At 36.0% G+C, this 16,292-nt stretch overlaps 1 protein-coding gene across 2 annotated transcripts in view; it reads left to right on the forward strand.

Moving 5' to 3' along the window:
* SOX5 (SRY-box transcription factor 5) overlaps positions 1-16,292 on the forward strand; it is a 370,984-nt gene that overhangs the window by 163,414 nt on the left and 191,278 nt on the right. For both annotated transcript variants that reach the window (XM_054591329.1, XM_054591330.1), the window contains 2 exons: positions 5,539-5,625; positions 13,566-13,738. In XM_054591329.1, coding sequence (XP_054447304.1) covers positions 5,539-5,625; positions 13,566-13,738 — 260 coding nt within the window. The remainder of the gene's footprint in view (positions 1-5,538; positions 5,626-13,565; positions 13,739-16,292) is intronic.

Consider the following 16,292-nt stretch of genomic DNA (forward strand, 5'->3'; position numbering starts at 1 on the left):
TTTTTTGCTTGTTTGATTTTTCAATGAGCTCTGCCACTGCAGCTCAAGGGAGATTAAGGGGGAAAACCTACATAAACACAAAGCAAAAACCTGAGCTTGTGTGTAAAGCTACTGCACTGGAGCGAATGTGGTTTAATTCTTGGCACTGGCAGCTTGTTGGAGAATTACAATATGTTGGCATGAGTCTGTAGGTCTCATTGTTCCAGATGAGGGAGTCAGTCTTAAGAGTGTTTGGCACTGAAGGGAAAAAGGAGTGAGAGTTATAGGGAATGAACAGGCCCTAAAGAGGCAGGATGCTGTTGTAACAATGGCTGGCACAGTTGGGGGGGACATTCGCTGGTGGGGATTGCTAGAGTCATTGATGTGAAGAAGCATATGTGAGCAAAAGAGGCAAGGTTAAGAAGGAAAAGCAAGTAAACATTTCAAAAAAGTCCAGTTGGCAAAAAGGGACAAAAGTAAACCAATTAGAGTCATCTTAATATGCTGATATGGATATCTTTCCTATCTCTCCAATTTACCTCATAATTTATTTCTTAACATTTATTTTATTTTCTCTTTTAAAGTGTATACATATTTGCCTTTCCTTTGAAGAGACAGATCCTTGAATTGAGTACCTGCTTTTGTATTTCATCTGCTCTACTTTCTGCGCAGGGGATATCAAACAAAGTTTTTTTTTGAGCCTTAATTTTATCATATGCCAAATAGATATGCAAATGAAGTGCTATGCAAATAATAATAACTGTTATTGTTCCTCACATTTATTTCAATATAGGGAGCCATAAGTTTTATTTTCACATTAACTGTGATTTTCCAGTGCTTAGGAGAAGTAAATCTCAGGAAAATCTTTAAAAGTTTTTCAATTAACCCCTGGGCAAATGGCTCAGTTAGTTGGAGTATCATCCTGTATACCAAAAAAGGTTGTGGATTTGATTTCTGGTCACAAACAGGAGGAAGCCAGTTGATGTTTCTCTCTCACATCAGTGTTTCTCTCCCTTTATCTTTCTATCTCTCTTTCTCTCTCAACGTATCCTCAGGTGAGGATTAAAAAAATAAAAAAAGTTTTCAATAAAATAATGATATATCTTTAAAAAAAATAATGACATATCTTAACATAAAAATAATGGATAATCCAGAATTTGAACATTTGGAAATAATTAAGCGCACAAACATTCCTTACTCATAGTATTATAAAATAAATTTTGATATGTATTTATAAAAACATTGCATTTTAGAAAATGGAATATTTAATAGATAATTACTATCTCTTTTATTCCATAAGCACTGAAGCAGAACTAACATATTAAAGTTTTCAAATTGTATAAAGTTTCACATTACTTATATTCATACATTCATGAACAGTGTATTATACTATTGAGATTTTGACATTTGATCCTTTATATTTATAATAACGAATATTCTATGGAATCTTTACTATTTTGGAGAAATTTCAGTCATTTGCACATGTCCATCCATTGTGCTTATTATTGTGAGATCATTTCTTGCCACCCTTTCATGGGCTACAATGGAAACAAATTGAAATAGTAGTTGATAGAATACCAGATGTGGATGTGTTTAAAACTCTTGTTTTACAGTAATTTAGATAGAGAGGTGAAGTAGGTAAAATGATGTACTTTTGGTCCCTCTGAGCCAGCCAGGGTGTAAGCATTGGTGAGAACCCAGATTGTTTGACGTATAGCCCAATCATCTTTCCACTATATGAATGCATTTTCATTTCATTGTATATCTCTGCCAAATGGTCACAGGTATTCCTTAAATTGTTCAAAATTCTAAAGTGCAAAGTCACATTCTGGGACTGTATCCTGAACATAAAGAAAACTATAAGAAATCTTGGCTTTTAATCCCACCATAGTGCTCATAGGTATATGTCACCAGGGAATTCAATTATTATTTCAAGTTTTTACTTCATCCAGCCAATGGAGTTAATAATTTTGGAGCTGAGAAACTTCCCGCATGCCTCTTTAGTTCTTCTGGCTGTTTGAATAATTCAAATGCCATCCAGCAGATTAACAGGAGAAAGTCAAATTTTAATACATATGCAGGGGAAATTCACATAGCATGAAAATTCCAAAGACAGTGGGGAAAAATGAGACTTATATGTCATTTTGAACCGAGATGGGGGAGCTAGGCACTTCACAGGTAGATGAGAAAGAGCAAAGGTTTGGTGAAAAACGAATTCTTGCAGGGCCCCGTAAAACACAGTGGAACACAGAGGGGGATCTAGTGAATAGATTTTTGCTTGGATCCTCCCCATCTGCCACACTGATCCCGTGTGCTAAGGTGAATATGCTGAAAAGCCCACCTTTCTGAAGCAGGTTTTTCTATCTGAATCTTTTTAGGCAGGTAAGCAGGAGGTTACAAACAAAAACTTGTCTTGAGTTTGTTGGGCTTTAGTTGTTTTCAGCTGGAAGTAACCTGCCTGCCAGGGTGGTACGTTCTGGGGAGACGCCCTTCAGGTCCCCACAATAACAATAGTTTCCCCCAGCATCCGCACTCGTTTTGCAGATGAAGTGAAAAAAAAATGCGTATGTACTAGAAAGAGCATAGACTTAGATTCAGTAGTTTTAACTAACTTTGTATTGAACTGTTATGATAGTTCCCTAAACTTTGGTTTCTTACATGGTAAAACAGATGTATAAAAATCTAATTCAGAAAATTATTGTGAGACGTTTAAGATGCCATATGCAAAAGACTTGGTACACTGCTTAACATTTAGCCCTCAAAATAGTAGCTATCCTCACGATTTCGTTGTCGTCAAGAGTTAGGGATGGTAGGGAAAAGACAAAACAAAACAGTTCAGGACTCAAGTACTTTTCTTCTTTTTAAACCTGTAAGTTGGATATAATAACACAACCTGAGTCTTCAGGTGTTTGCTATGAATAAATGAGAAAATACAGGTAAAAGCATCTAGCAAAAGTCCTGACACAGGCTGCTCAAGAAATGTTTACTGAGTCTAAATTTAAAGCTTATACCTCATTCAAGTTGCAAATATTAGTGTCTTTATTCAGCCACAGACATGACAACCCCGAATTAGACATGTTTCTGATTTTGCATCTTTCAAATTAGTGGGTCTCAAAGAAGTTACTCATTTTTTCGGTAGTCTATGTTAAAAGTCGGGTACTTGAAAAAAGCAGCTCTGTATATGAGCCTTATATCTTTATGCAAGTTAATAAAGAGGCCAGGAATGTTCTTCAGGTTTCAGAAATCTGGTGGCTGTTTCTTTAACTCTGCAACTTAGACAGAAGACTTCTGTTTCTTTATGAGCACACTACAGTGAATATTTTGTCTAGCTGCAGGGGAAAAGCTTTGTCATGGACTTCGCAGACAATAGCCTTAAAAGTAAAATGGTCTGCTTTTGGTGCCGGGAGGTTCAGGGGCCTATTGTTAGTGCACAATGGATTTCTATTGCTGCATTCCTGCTTTGCAAAGGTTTGTTAGCTTTTAATGACTGACAGTACTCTATTGCAAATACCATATTGGCTGTGCCCTGTTTACATGCTTCTCAAGAATTTTTGTAGAGTGCTAGAAAAAAGAAACAGTGATGTTTGTTTGACCTACTCTGATAAGGTTTAAAAAATAATTTCACTCATAAAGTGTCTCCTGGGAATGTGGAAACATTAGAAATCCTTGCAGAAGTAGTGAAACTTACCTTTAAAGCTTAAATAAACAGAAATATTGATAACAGTAAGAATGTATTTCATTCATTTTATTGCTCATATAATTGTCACTACCATTTTTAAAACAACATGGTTTAAAAAGGGATATTTTAAGAAACAGTGAATTGTTTAGGATATTTTCCCTAAATGTGAAAAATGGAAATATATATTTTGGTACAAAGGAAAAAATACATTTCACGCATTCTGTAGATAAACACGCACACAGTAGTTGTGAAATATGTAATTTTCTCCATACGCACAGACTATGTAAGACAGTAATCAGAGTTTTTTCACCATTTTATTTTCCTCACGTTTTTGACATCTGAAAACAAAATATTCCATATTGTTACAGTTATTCCAAGGAAAATTTCACCTTTACTTTCTTGAAAGCACCACACAGGCTTTGAGATTCTGATAGCTGATGGCCACAAGATCGTGGCCTTAGGAAAAGTAGATAGCATTAGCTAAAGATGAGGAAGACGGGACCTTAAAGTGCATTTGATGTGGGGAAAATTAACCAGTTTCTAATAATCTTATGGTCTCTAGGCCAGACGGTCCCTTTGATAAGTTAACATGTACTCCCTTTATGCTCCTAGTAGGGGGTAGACAAATGTCTGCACAAACACAAACACACATAAACACCAGTGGGGAGAATGGCAGTGTATGTCTCAGATCTAGACAATAAGTGTGGGTATTGTTATTTAGATGGAGCATACTGGGACACTTATCTTTTAGTACACTCCATTTTCTAACTGAATGCAGCGCTAATCGTGGGATTGAAAGCCATTGTAATTGTGTACCCATCTAAATGCTGACAAGAATATACACTTACATTGTTTGGAACCGAGTTTAATGTTTGGGAGTTTTATTAGCATTTATATTTACTTATACATTAAAATTTAGACACAAAAAGAGAGGTCAAAACTGTGTGATATATAGAAACAAATATCAGACTGAAGCATAACTTTGCTCTCCAAAATATGTGTGCCCGGTCCCAGTGTAGGGCATTTTAAAAAGAGTGTGACACAAATCTGAAATAAGCAAATAATAGGTTTCCATTATAGGCATTACTCACTTCTCTAGATTTTGCAATCTTTGTAAAGCTCCTTTTGTACCAACTTTTTTTTTTTTTAATGTTCACGGCAAATCTTTCCACAGTGTGCTTACCACCACATGATGTTAAACACATATTATAAAGTGGATGTAATTGTAAACACACAGAGGGATATAATTACATGTAGCAGATTTAAGAGCTAATTCTTTGCTTCTTTTTTTACTCTGCATTTTATCAACATAATTATTTTTTGACTGCAGACTAACACCCTGAAATTGACAAGCATCCATTATAGCAGGAATTTATTCACCAAATTGAAAAACAATGAACTGGAGGCTTATATGTACCCATTGTCATAAAGAATTAGAACCGCTTTGTTCTGCAAAAGGAAAAAGCTAATGATTTTGAAACAGCAAGTGACAAAACATTCTTTTTTTCCTCCCCTGTTATCAGTTTGTTGATGAAGTCATTATGAACTGGAGCTGGGATTGGGATGGCCTTATTTTTAGCACATAGATTATTTTTTAAAAATTTAAACAATTTTAATTGATTTTAGTGAGAGAAAGAGGAAGGGGAGCAGAGAGAGAGAAAGAGAGAGAAACATCAATTTGTTGTTCCCCTTATTTATTCACTCATTGGTTGGTTCTTGTACGTGTCCTGACTGGAAATGGAGCCCGCAACCTCAGCGTATCAGGACAACACTCCAACCAACTGAGCTACCCAGCCAGGGTCTAGCAGATAGACTTTTAATGAGCTTCATTGTAAAGATGGTCATGTTGATTGCTTACATTTTTTTTCTTCTTTACTTAGAAACCCCCAGTATTGAGAAGCTACTATCAAAGGACTGGAAAGACAAGCTTCTTGCAATGGGATCAGGGAACTTCGGTGAAATAAAAGGTAATATGTTTGCAATTATTTTGAACCAAAATGTATCAAAATGAAGTTAATATTTAGGAATATGAATGGTAATAAAACACTTCTGCTCCCACCCCCTTCTGCCTTGTGCATCTGCTGGCTTTGGTTTTTCTTTTTTATAGCTTGAAAGTGGATGTATCAGGGTTCTTATTTTTTCTCTGTTTATACTTTATGGGATAAGGGGTGTGGTGTTTTAATAGAATAACCTCACTATATCTTTAGCGGGCTTTGACTTTTGTCATTAAAAAGCAAATTAAGTGATTTACTTTTTAAGTGGGAATGTTTCTAAAGCTTTAAATGCATATTATGAAATGATTTCATACATTCTACATATTAGAGGAATGGATGTACATAATCTACATTTAAAACCGGAATGATGAATGGGGAAAGCTTAAAAGAACATTGCTTTGTACTAATAAGAGCAACATTTTTGTTTTTGTTTTTTGAGTCAGAAATTACATACAACTAGGAGAAAAATTCTATATGGACTTCAGACAATAAAGAATATCCATATCTTAATGAACTTTTCCTAATAACAAGGGAGAAAAGTAAATTCCTCATAAAAAAATGGTCAAATGATCCTTTCGAATTAATTTAAAAGTTTGCTTTCTTAGAACATAGTAGGCAATCTATGATTTCCTATTTGTTGCTAATAGGACACTTTTGATTCTGAGTTCTAAAGGATAATTTTTTTAGAAAAAATATTTATCAATATTAAAATATTGTTATATATTCCTCTGTATATTTTGTGATAGGAACTGAGCATCTATTTAAAATATCACCAGATTTATACTGGTATACATGTGGAAATATGTGTGTAAACACTTTTTTGCATGTGTGCACATGTGCACGCCATCTCCCAGTGAGAGAGGCCATTGTCTCTCTAAAGACTCAGCATCAGAGCATCCTGGAGGAAGGCGAAGCATGGACTGATCTTCACAAATGTCTGGCCTGTATGCTACTAACACCATAGTAATTTGAAACTTCCAGAAAATGTTTGACTGAGTAGTTCACTTTTCATCAATATATTTGGAGTTTATGTATATTCAGGCTATGATTAGGTATGAATGGGTGGTGAGAGAATAAATAGGTGCTAATCAATAAAATCTGTATTGGAATCCAGTTTAAACAAATAATAATATGCCTTAAAGGGCTTGAAGACACAGTTTAAAGAGAACAAAGAAGTTTTTACTGAGGCAGCATATATTATACTTTATTTTGTGGGATTTTAACCCATTTGCACCTGAGATAAAGGATGTATTATTCTCCAAGGTTCTTTATTCTCCTCTGATCTAGGTAATAACTGGACGTCGAGCCCGTTCCAAACCTTGCGATCTCATTCCATCAGAGAACACACATTTTTCCCTTCCTTGTTTTCCTCACAAGTCAGACTTAGAAGCAGCAACAGCAGTGATGATAAGCTTAGAGGAAAGACATTCGGCTGTCCTTTCAAGCTTGCTGTGGGGCTAGTTCAGGAAGCTGTATTGCAGTCACGAAAGAAATTTCTGTCTTTAATTTTGAGTTTTTTAAGCCTCACATTTGGAGCACAAGGTTGGTTATTGTCCTCTGGTTCTGTTCAAAATGCTGTTTTCTGATGCATTTTAAAAGCAACTGTAGATCTTTCTTCTGTTGGAGGCATGGTTATTAGGTGCTCGGGTGAGGTTTGGCAGAAGACTGGGAAAATCGCGCTGGGTTACTTTCCCTGCTGACTGCCCGTGACAGTTGCGATTACTATCCATTGTTCATAGGTGGCTAGAAAATGGAGAGGATACAATAGCGCGTTGCCCTCTGGGGGTAAATAAATTTGACTTAATGGTTTTTGGGGGGTCAGACTTCCGATGATTATGTAGTGCCCAGGAATGTGGTTTTCATGCCACCTCTGAAGTTAGACAAGAACAATGGCTTAGCTGTTCGGCGGCTGTTTTTTTATGAGGCAAATAAAGGTGTAAGTCTCATGGACTTGTACACTGTTTTTGGTCAGGGTAAGGAAGGATAAGTATGAGCTTTTTTTCATCTGAAAATATGAGCTTATTCCATTATTACATAATTTAATAATGATACCTTAGAGTAAGTATTTGAGTAGAATCTTTGCTTATATTAAGATGTGTATACCTTCTATGGTTTTTACTGAGTCTTCTTGTGGATTGAAACTTTTCTCCAACATTTATACTGAGAAGTTTTCATTTGACTTTTAATTAGTTCCAGGAAAAATGCAAGTGAGTGAATGAATGTGTGTGTTTGTGTGTGTGTGTGTACACGCATCAGCACACACCTATTCTTGAGTATCTAAGACTATAGCCAAAGGAGGACAGCACTCAATTCCTAAGTGCTGGCTTCCAGTTGCTGTGAGTGAATTACTTTCACTCACATGTGGACAAAGATTATAGTTACAGCTTGGCAGAGTTCAAAGAAGCATTTCTTACTATTGTAAAAGTAAAAATGATCATTTTTTAAAAGTAGGAAAAATAAATAGCATTTGGTTTGGATAGTTTAGCTGTCAATAATAAATTGTCGTCATACCTGCTTAAAGTCAATCTCACTTTTTAAGAAACAATGTGAGTTCGTAAAGGTCACCACTTTTAAAAGCATAAAATTATTTTTCACGTTAGATTATTTTGTCTGTGAGCATTTATACCATTTTATGGTCTGGTACTTTGGAAATGTGAAGTAATTAGATTTTAAAGTTGCATTAGAAATGATCCTCTAAAAAAAAAACCACACGAAAAGGACACTAGATCCAGTTTTGCAGTTTGACTAAAAAGTTCTGCAGACAGAAAACAGTCCATCTATCTAATAAACTGATTAGCTGCCTGGAAAAAAAAATATTTATTTCTTCTTCTCTAATCAGCCATCCAGTGTAACTGGCCAGTTTACAGAGTCTTTTGCCCTTATCTAAAGGTCCTGTGGAAGATAAAGACCTTGCATAGCCTCCTAGTTATGGGGGGGGGGGGGAGGGGAAGGAAACAATGCTTGCATTCCAGTTGACAGCAATTGCATCACACATTGTTTCAGTGAGCATAAAGGTCATTGCATTGGCACTTCACCTGAGAACAGTCTCTGAGGATGCATGGTGGCTTTGACTAATCTAAACAGATCCTTTGTTTTTCAATAATGTCATTGGAAGTTTGTATTTTACTGACATAAATTTATTTGTAGAATTATAACAAAAATATCTACATGCAAAGTTCTCTCATATAGTATTTCTATTTGGTGAGGGTATAAAAGGACGGCATTGTTTGAGACGTTTTCTGGTTAGGCCACTCAGAAATGCCTAGATCAGTTTCTCTACCCGCCCTCTTTAGAGCCCTGTTTCTTTCCCATCGGTTTCCCTCAGAGACCCTTCCGGTTCTGCTCAGAATGCATCAGTTTAGGCAGCCAACGTGTGGTATATGGTGTTAAGGAAAATGCCAGCTTAAGTTAGGATAGTGAAAAATTGGCTGGTTTTGAAAGCTGTAATTTCGTTCTTTCGAGAAGCTGGGACACAAAGGCAAACACCAAATAGCTCTATAATGCCAGTAATGAATGGATTCAAGGAAATAATCCATTCAGCAATACTATGGCCTTTCAGAACTCATGAATTAAAGACATCCTATGTGGATTCAACATGTGGATTAAAGTAGATCCTCTCTTAGGTGATGCATATTTTGAGATAAAAGAGAGGCCATTGACTCAGGATAGGTGGCTTGAAAGAGATAATTCTGTTTAAGTACATTAAACAATTTGAAAACAAGCTGATTTGGGATAAGAATCAGGTCCCAAGTAATAAATCTGAAGGGGATCTGCCTTTCTCTCTTGTTGGATAAGCATGCCACTAAAAGAAGCTTTAGTTGTAAATTTAGACTAACTTAAGTTAGTCTAGGAATTCACTGTATTTTCAGTGAATCCAACAAATACTACTATCTGGATGGATTTGAATTCGATTGATCAATTGATTGATTATCTCTTTCATGTAAATGTAAAGTCTATAAAGCAGACATTTTTGTGAGGCTTGTGCACTGCAGCATCTCCAGCACACAGCCTGGTGTGAGGCACATGGGAGAAGCTCTGTGTACAGATGCTGAATAAATTAAAAGAAAGAACCAGTCGTTTGGTGTAGTTCTCAAGTGGGGATGCTATTGCTGTACTAGGGGAAATTTGTCAATGTCTGGAGACATTTTTTAGGGCATTATGTGTAGGTAGAGAGAACTACCAACATCTAGCCAGAGGTACTAAATACAGCCCCCAGAAAAAGAATTGTATGGCCCAAAATGTGAGTAAGTGCCCGGTCTGGAAAACTTTGATTTAGGGGAAGAATTTTCCAGGGGAAACAACTGGAGGCAAGAGCCCTGGTGGGAGGATGTTTGTGTATTGGTCTTAGAGAAACTTAAAGAAGGGCATGTGACTGAAGCATTTCTGCAAAAGAGAAAGTGGGTTGGATGGTGCTATAGAAGTTCGGAGCCTGACCACTCAGGGCGTTATAAGGGTAGGGGCTTTGAATTCTATTCTATATGCAGTATAAAGTTATGGCATGGTTTTATACAGGTATGCAATATGATGTGGTTTACCTTTCTGAACATTACTCTAAACTTTTACTTGGAGAATGGATTTAGCAAGGGAAGCAAGTAGAATGGTTTAGAAAACTGGTGTAGTCATCAAGGCAAGCAGTGATGGTGGTGTGGAGTAAGGAGTAGTGGTGGAAATAACAGTTCATGTGCTGATGTATAATATGATCATGGGTTAACAGGATTCCCGGAGCACTGGATACAGAAAATGAGGCAGAAAAAAGAATTCAAACATTGTATGGATGGTGACACCTCTTACTGAGCTGGGGATGCCTGAAGCTGGTTTCCTTCCCTCATGACATCTGTATGTTATATTAAGGAATGCTCTGACCTGTGCTTCTTCTATGGAACTACAGAACAATAGGAATCACTCACCTGATTAGCATGCCTAATAAGTAGCAGGAAAAACTGAAATGTAGAGTGTGTTTGTCTTTTACTTCAGTAATCCTTCATCCTAAGGTAATTGAAGCCAGGCTAGAATAGATTAAAACACACAGGAGTGCAAATAACTGAGAAAATGAAAATAAATTACTGTCATGAACACACACACACGCACACTTATACAAACATAGTATTAGCTCTTTGAATATGATGGAGCTAATCCATACGTACATGATTGTGTCCCCATAGTGTAACATACCTGTGTGAATCTTAAAAATCTGAATCTAAGTAAAGAAAGAGTTTTTTTGTTTAGTGGGCCCCTGGGATTTCCTAATGATCTAGTTTATTCTCTTTTAAGTCTAGGTTGTTTTGTAACTATCACCAGAACTTCCAATGTTCCGAAGGTCATTTATTAGAACCTCTCCACACAGTGGGAGAAAATTATAAAGAACATGACAATTTAGAATTGAAACCATGAAACTTATGCCTTCATCTTCATTTAGCACTCATAAAAATGGGGAAATTTTCTTTTACAAAAGCGTAGGTTCCTTGGCTTAACTCTCTTGAGCAAAACAAGAATATATACTTATGCAAGTATGTTCTAAGATAAAATATCTCCCCATTTTTCTTGGCTATATGGCATGCCTAACCTTCAGAGTGGTATAAAGGGAATAAACTTTATTATTTATGTTCTTCATTAAACATGTTTAGATGATTCGCTATATGCCAGGTTCTGTTGTGGGTAATGAAGATATGAAAGTTGGTAATTTACAACTGTTGCTGTCACAACTCTCTCTGCCAGCTTTAGGAGACAAATGTGAAAACAAGATAATACAATTAGTGATTAAGTACCATAATAAAGATACATACTCTTTGGACTCCTAAAGAAAGGAATGGCTGTTATCTGTGAAAATAAGAAAAAGAATCACAAAGAATAAGACACATGATCTCCAGCTTGAAGAAGGAATGTCTAGGTACTTGGCACTTGGGAAGGGTGGTATTTGAGAAGAATGGTAGAAAACTCAGTGTGACTAGAACTTAAGATGCACAAAGGAAAGGGAAAGTTAGGTTCTATTTTGAAGGAATTCATTCATTTTTAAGAATCAGTTGACATTTTATTCAGAAAATAGCAGACACATTTAAACAGAGGAAGTGATATTACAATATTTGTTTTCTAGGAAGATAATTTTGATGCCTGTTTAAAGGATAGGCTTGTAGAGGGAAAAATTAATGGCAGGAAGTTCTATTAAAGGTTTACTATAATAATTCACAAAAAAAGATGATGGAGAATGACAATGAAAGTGGAGAAGGGCACCTAGAACAAGAGCTCTCCCTAAGTAATGTAGAGCAGTGTTTATGATGGAGCTAATCCATATATTGACACTTGTGTAACAGAAACTCTTATGGGTTGAGTTTCCGTTGTTTTCTTGGGCTAGATTTTTAGAAGTGGAAGTGCACCCTTGAAGATGATGAGGATTACTTTTCCTAGTGTGTATCCCAGGATGGTGGTAGAATTTACTCTTTTACCGACAGTGTATGAAGATGCACCTCTTACCATCATTTGGATATTTTCATTTAAAAAAACCTTCCCAGTATTTAGATTATTTAATGTTAGGATTCTAATTATACTCGTCCCATAGTTATTCTTTAAGTAAATGTCCTTTCCAATGGATCTAAATATCTGAGGTATAATAAATTATTAGTGTCAACCTAATGAGCACCTGCAATGAATAAGACAGGAGTATAAGGCATGATTCTTGCCTTAAATTCACTCAGAATTTCTTTTATGTATGTTTCTTTTCTAGCCTATGTAAATTACATTAGAAACTTTATTTCCATTCCCAATGGGCAAATGAAAATTTTAAGCCACTATCTATAGCTACTACTTCTTAAAAAAGCACATGCTTTTTCAGCATAAATTAGTAGGGAGAAATGCAGTAGGATGGGGAAGGGTGACTGAGTTATAACAGATTCTTCTATCTAATTACATATACAGGTGGCAAATGCATTATTAAAACAGTGCTTAGTGTCTTATGTTTCAAGTGAAAATTGTAATTAAAAAGTATGTTCTCTCCTTCCGCTATTACTTTACCATAGAGGTCTTGTCTCTGGTGAATTTTAGAACAATTAAAAGCGATAATGTTTCTGTTTCAGTGAACTGCTCACCTTTCCGTTGTATCAAATAAGTATGTTAACCCGACTAAGATGATTCACTGGTGTGCTTTCAAATCTTGAGCATGCTATTTATTGTAAATAACTTTGCTGTGACTTCTTCAAATCTTAGATTTAACTGCAATCTTGGGTGACCATAATGTGGTCTGTTCATTTTCAACCATATTACTTTATTTCATGATAGATTAATTGTATATCTCAAACCTGAATATTTTCTTTGCTAGCTATATTCTATTTTGAAGAAAGTATGAGTGGCATGTGAGAAATGAGGCTAAGACTTGATTGGCTAATAGATTTTTTTCTGTTTTTCTAAGGAATCCTTTTAGTATAGAATTCCTTAGCTCTGATCCCTCAAGGTTCTTTTTAAGGAATCATATCACTGATAATAATACCTTGAACTGTTAACAATTATGTTTATTAAATTTTCATGTCTTTGTATTATCTCTTTACTTTGATTTGAAAAACTGCTTAGGTCAGGAGAATTGTGCATTAGACTTCTTTTTATTCCCATCAGACTCCACCATAGAACATTAAAAATAGTAGCTAGTCAGCCTATGACTTTTGGTTTACTTGTAAAATAAAGGGGGGAAAAGTATACATTTTTACTTGTTATAAATAAAAAAAATCAAAATATTCATTCATTGTGATATTTTGTTATGGGAAATAACCATCCCTTTTTACTGCCGAGTTAAGATGCAAAAGAAAGTATCATTTGTGTGTTCAACCTTATATATGGAATAGTTCTCTATACAACAGAATCATTGTCATTGAAAAATTACTGTCATCTCATTTATCCTTTCTTATGTTTTATTGCTGTATTATTTTCAGGGACTCCTGAAAGCTTAGCTGAGAAGGAGAGGCAGCTCATGGGTATGATCAATCAGCTGACCAGCCTACGAGAGCAATTGTTGGCTGCCCATGATGAGCAGAAGAAACTGGCTGCATCTCAGATTGAGAAGCAGCGCCAGCAAATGGAGCTGGCCAAGCAGCAGCAAGAACAGGTGAGTAAGAACTAGAGACAAAGTCAAATTCCTTTGCTTTGTTTTGTGTGCTATTTATGTCACTCTCCTAGGCATACAAAGAGCAATTAAAGCCTCTCTCCCCTTTCCCCCACATAAATAAATAAAAAGGCAAAACACCAAAGCCAACTCTGATCTGAAGGTTATCAACTACTTTAGTGCTATGTACCATTGAAGTAATTATAATCAAGGTGAGATGCTGGTAAATCATATGAGAAGTACTGAAAAGAAACATGGAGAGTCAAGAGAACATTTCCAGTCAGGGGCATTATGAAATATTTCATTAAAGGAGTTTGTTATAAGCTTTGAAGAAAGGTAGAATTCACCAAGTGAAGTATATTTTCAATTATGGGGCAGGAATTTGAAATAATAAGAAAGAGTGAGAATCCAAACTAGACAGGGTAATGACTATGGGTAAAAAGAAGAAAAGAATGAACAGCTGGAAGAATTCATGGTTTTTGAGTGGGCAAAAGGCAGAGAAAAAGTGTTGACTCTGAGTAATTAGGATAGTCAGGGGGAAGGCAACTTTGGAAGAGCAAGGGATGAATTATATCAAATTAGAGCTGCTGTCAGATTACCCCTCTAGAAGTACATGAGAGATGAGTAGAAATACCAATGAATGGTTTGGAAGAGAGAGTTGAGCTAAGTGTTTTAGATTACCTACACAGAGGTGACAGCTTAAAACACTGGAGTAGATAAGTTTTATTCATCTGTTCAATCAAGTGCTTTTTATTCCCTCATGTTTATATTTTTTCATTCATAGATTTTGTATTTCATTTATTTTTATTTTTTATTGTTGTTGAATTACAGAACAATAAAAATGGGTTGTCCCCATTTCTCCCCATTAATCTTCTCTGCCCTACCACCTCCACCCGCCACATGCAGTCCTCCTTACCCCCCTTGTTTTTGTCCGTGGGTCTTTTATAGATCTTCTCTGACTTGATCCTGGGCCAGGTACTGTCCTAACTGCTGAGGCTACTGCAATGAACCAGAAAGACAAAGCCCCTAAATCCTATTGGAAAGAAATGATTAACAAAGAAAAAGGGAAATCAACAAAATATTTTTAAGTAGTGATAAGTAATTTGAAGAAATGTAAGAAAAGTAATTCGATAAATATTGATTTATTCACAAGGCAATGTTTTCTTAGATAGGGTGATTGGATTTGGCACTTAAGCTCAGCTCTTGATGACATACAAGAAAAAGCCATATTGATATCTTGGGCTCAGAGTGTTTTGTGCAGAGAAATGGCAGGTTTATAGGCCTAAAGAGTAGATCCTTGGGAGATACTGGTATATAGCTTCTAGAGACAAGAGAATGAACAAATCTAGAACCAAGAAGTAATTAGAATTGTCATTTAGATCCTCACTGTTGACCTTTAAGAGTGTGCCTTCTATGAAGCTTTAGTAGCAAAAATCAGACAATAACAACTGATGTACAGAAAAATTTATATATATTGAGAAATGGAAAACAAAGCATAAAAACTATTACTTGGAGGAGAGTTGACACTCATGAGAAAGGAAGATAGAGAGTGTCATAAGCTGAACTTACATATAGAGATGGTTCATCTTTTATAGGGCTAACTCCCGTTAATATCCCACGTTCTGGGCTCAGTCTACTCACCATCTACAGTGGAGGAGAGCCATTGTTTAGTCAAGGGTATTCAATACAGCTTTCAAAGGGTAAACTGGCATAGTTGAAAGACGTAAAGAAATGTTCGTATTACATTTGAAGAGATTCCCATTCTTTCCATTTCTTTTCTCTACTTGGTGTTTCATATCTGCTTGAAAGATGACATTTTTATCAATAATGAAATGCCGCATTAAAATCTCTGAACAATATTTAGTAGTTATTCCATAAGATACAGAATAGGTTTATCTTCTCTCAAGAACTTCTTTTCTGACTCTCCATCTAACAATCCCTACTTAATGTACCTAGTATAGTATATGCCTACTCTGTACACGCTAATCTTAAAAGCCTCTAAGGGCATTTAGAGGTGCTAGTGAACCTGTTTGCTGATCAGCCTTTCCACCATTCTTTCCATGTGGAGTTCCATTCCACATTCATTTCCTCAATGAATATCTATTGAGTACCAATTTGATTCCAGGTTCTGTTCTAGCTATTGGAATCAGCAAGGGATGAAACAGACAAAAATCCCTCATATATTGAATTGTAGTTGGGAAGAGATAGGCAATACATTTTTTTAAATGTAAAATATAGTGTATGTTGATAAGGATTATGATGAGTAATAAAGCAGAAAATTAGGGATGTCAGGTACAGTAGTTCTTTTAAAGCAAGTGATCAAGAGAGACCTTATTGACAAGGTCATATGTGAGTAAACTTGCAGGAGGTGAGAGAGTGAGCAATCCACTTATCTAGGAAAAGAGCATTTCAGATAGGGGAGAGCAAGAGGTCCAGAGGCAGGAGTATCCTTGGGAGGTAGGAATATTCTTAGTGTGTTCAAGAGACAGGAGAGCAACGTGGCAAGAATGGAGTGACAAAGGGAAGAGAAGGAGGAGGTGAAATCAGAGGTAGCAAG

The sequence above is a fragment of the Pteronotus mesoamericanus genome, unplaced genomic scaffold, assembly GCF_021234165.1.
Source record: "Pteronotus mesoamericanus isolate MK-2021 breed Mesoamerican mustached bat unplaced genomic scaffold, CSHL_Meso_final scaffold_21, whole genome shotgun sequence".
In the NCBI taxonomy this organism is placed as follows: Eukaryota; Metazoa; Chordata; class Mammalia; order Chiroptera; family Mormoopidae; genus Pteronotus; species Pteronotus mesoamericanus.